Source organism: Schistocerca americana, chromosome 2 (genome assembly GCF_021461395.2).
Source record: "Schistocerca americana isolate TAMUIC-IGC-003095 chromosome 2, iqSchAmer2.1, whole genome shotgun sequence".
Taxonomy (NCBI): Eukaryota; Metazoa; Arthropoda; class Insecta; order Orthoptera; family Acrididae; genus Schistocerca; species Schistocerca americana.
In genome coordinates, this window is record NC_060120.1 from 38429168 (window position 1) to 38431751 (window position 2584).

General features: G+C 54.0%; 1 protein-coding gene across 1 annotated transcript; it reads right to left on the reverse strand.

Moving 5' to 3' along the window:
* Window positions 1-982: 982 nt before the first annotated feature.
* Window positions 983-2110, reverse strand: LOC124596448 (major royal jelly protein 1). The gene has a single exon (XM_047135582.1). The coding sequence runs from the start codon at window positions 2108-2110 to the stop codon at window positions 983-985; it is 1128 nt and encodes a 375-aa protein (XP_046991538.1).
* Between the last annotated feature and the right edge of the window lie 474 nt (window positions 2111-2584).

Here is a 2584-nt window from a genome sequence, read left to right on the forward strand (position 1 = left end):
TTACTCTGTAAAAATGTGATTGAGCCGACGTCTGAACTTTGATTTAAAGTTAGTTTAAATGCACACACTTCAGCACGCTCATGACTGATTTGCTGTCGTAGTATGGCCGTAGCTCCGAAATTGTGCAACTTGTGGTAACCTGGAAAATTTTTCCCCATTCGACGTTCCGTACTGCAAATCTCACTTTATTATTAGGTTGTTCCTCTACACCCAGTATATTTCCACGGCATCTTAAATGTCCGCCGCGTTCTATAACAGTAAAATTGTAAATCATGTGGCATATACATTGATACTGCGAGATATGGTATGCTCAAGGATGTATGTAAAGAATGGTACAGATTATTATGAGGTAAAATATTTTTATTTTCTTTAGAATAGCTTACTTGCAGACATATTCCTCCATTTTTATCTGTCTCGTTTACAAGTTCACATATGAATTCACAGAGAATAATCAAGTGTCCACTGAATTGTTAGTTTATTGAGTATTCGTACGTTGTATGAATAGTTCAACTGCACTCAACCTCTAGTTTAGTACTAGCTGGAGGAGGTATATGCAACCGTGGTTATCTTCCTTAAATTAAGAAAAAGATAAATAAATACAATGTTGCACATACAGGTGGGTATTTGATTGCAGTGCCGCATTAAAAATGTTGTATCACTACGATTGTCTGTTTCGACTTCATTGATGTATCTGCGAAACTGGTAAGGACATATTTCATACAAAGTTCGCTGTAGGTTTATTGAAGAATATTTAGGCACTTACATTCTCAGTTGAATACATGTGTGAGCGAAATATTGGTGTGTCGAGAAAGAGGTACTCTAAAGATGAACACCTGCTACTGCGTACAGGTTTCACCCGTCGGCTGCGGTCCGTCTTTGAGGGGTATCGAGATAATCGCCACGGGGTGGCACCAGCGCAGTGTTGGAGGTGTCTTCGTCTGCGTCTGCTTCGCTCAGGTGGTGAGGCGGTGGGGCGGGGCGTTTATTCGCAGCCCTTGACGAGCGGGTGCAGGGAGACGGAGGCGCCGGCGCAGCCCACGGTGTTCTGGATGTAGTCCTGGAAGTTGCTCTCCAGCACCCACATGAGCCGCTTGTACCCTGGAACCACCTGCGTGGCCAGGCGGCACTCGCCGGCCTGCTGCACCAGCATGAAATTCTCCTCCTTGAAGCAGGTCTCCGTGTTCCACAGGTAGATCTCGCTGTCGCCCTTGTAGCGGAAGAAGAGGGCGGTGCCGCCGTCCGTGCCCAGGATGACCAGGTTGGTGGGTTTGGGGCCGACGTCGACGACGGTGCCGCGCGCGTTGCCGCGCCTCAGGTGCGCCGTCTTGATGGAGAAGAGCCGGCCCGAGGACAGGTAGGTGAAGTAGAGCACGGTGGTGCCGCACGGCTTGCGGATGAGCGCCAGGTAGAGCACGTCGCGGCGCAGGCAGCCGTCGGTGACCGCCTTGGGCAGCACCACGCGGAAGCCGCGCCCGGCCGTCACGTCGAACACGATGATGGCGCGCGTCGCCGCGTCGCTCACGTAGATGAACACGCGCCCGTCCTCAGCGTAGTCGACCACGAGGTACTGCAGCCGGCTGGCCGAGCACACGAGCCCCGACAGGTCGATCACCTTCACCACCTTGCCGGTCTTCACGTTGATGGCGACGATCTTGGGCGGGCAGCGGCGGATGGGCTGGTCCAGCGTGTTGACGATGCCGACGTCGAGCACCCAGAGGATGTCCTGCGGGTCGAGGAACAGGTCGACGACCGACTGCAGCGCCTGGCAGTTGCCCTCCTCCTGGAGGCTCCAGCAGGGGAAGGGGCTCAGCACCGCCTGGTGGTCCTTGCTCTTGAGCGACAGCTTGCCCAGCGTGAAGGGCACGCCCGGCTTGTAGCGCGGCGTTGCCACGATGGCCTCGTCCTTGAAGATCTGCACGCGGGTCGCGATGATGTTGCGCGACACGTAGCGGCCCGACGAGGCGTAGATGTTGCGCGTCGACGTGCACGGCCAGGCCAGGTTGGCGCCGTTCAGCGTGAACGTCAGCTCGGGCAGCAGCGACTTGTCGCACGACGCCGCCACCAGCGACAGGCCGGCGGCAGCCAGCAGCAGCCACGATAAGGACGTCATCTGCACAGCAGCGAGTCCACAAGTCAGGGTCAGGGTCAGGGTCAGGGATTTAGCTCCTCACCGACATCAAGGTCACTAGCGAGTCTACAAGTGTACGACCAATTATGGCGAACGTGAGGGCCGTCCAGCGGCTACGTACAAGAGAAAGTCACACTCTCATCACAAAAATTAAAAGACTTTTGAACATCTACTACATTTCTACACTTCGCAAGCCATCCGACGGTGTGTGGCGGAGGGCACTTTACGTGTCACTGTCATAACCTCCCTTTCCCGTTCCAGTCGCGTATGGTTCGCGGGTAGAACGACTGCCGGAAAGCCTCCGTGCGCGCTCGAATCTCTCTAATTTTACATTCGTCATCTCCTCGGGAGGTATAAGTAGGGGGAGCAATATAATCGATACCTCATCCAGAAATGCACCCTCTCAAAACCTGGACAGCAAGCTACACCGCGATGCAGAGCGCCTCTCTTGCAGAC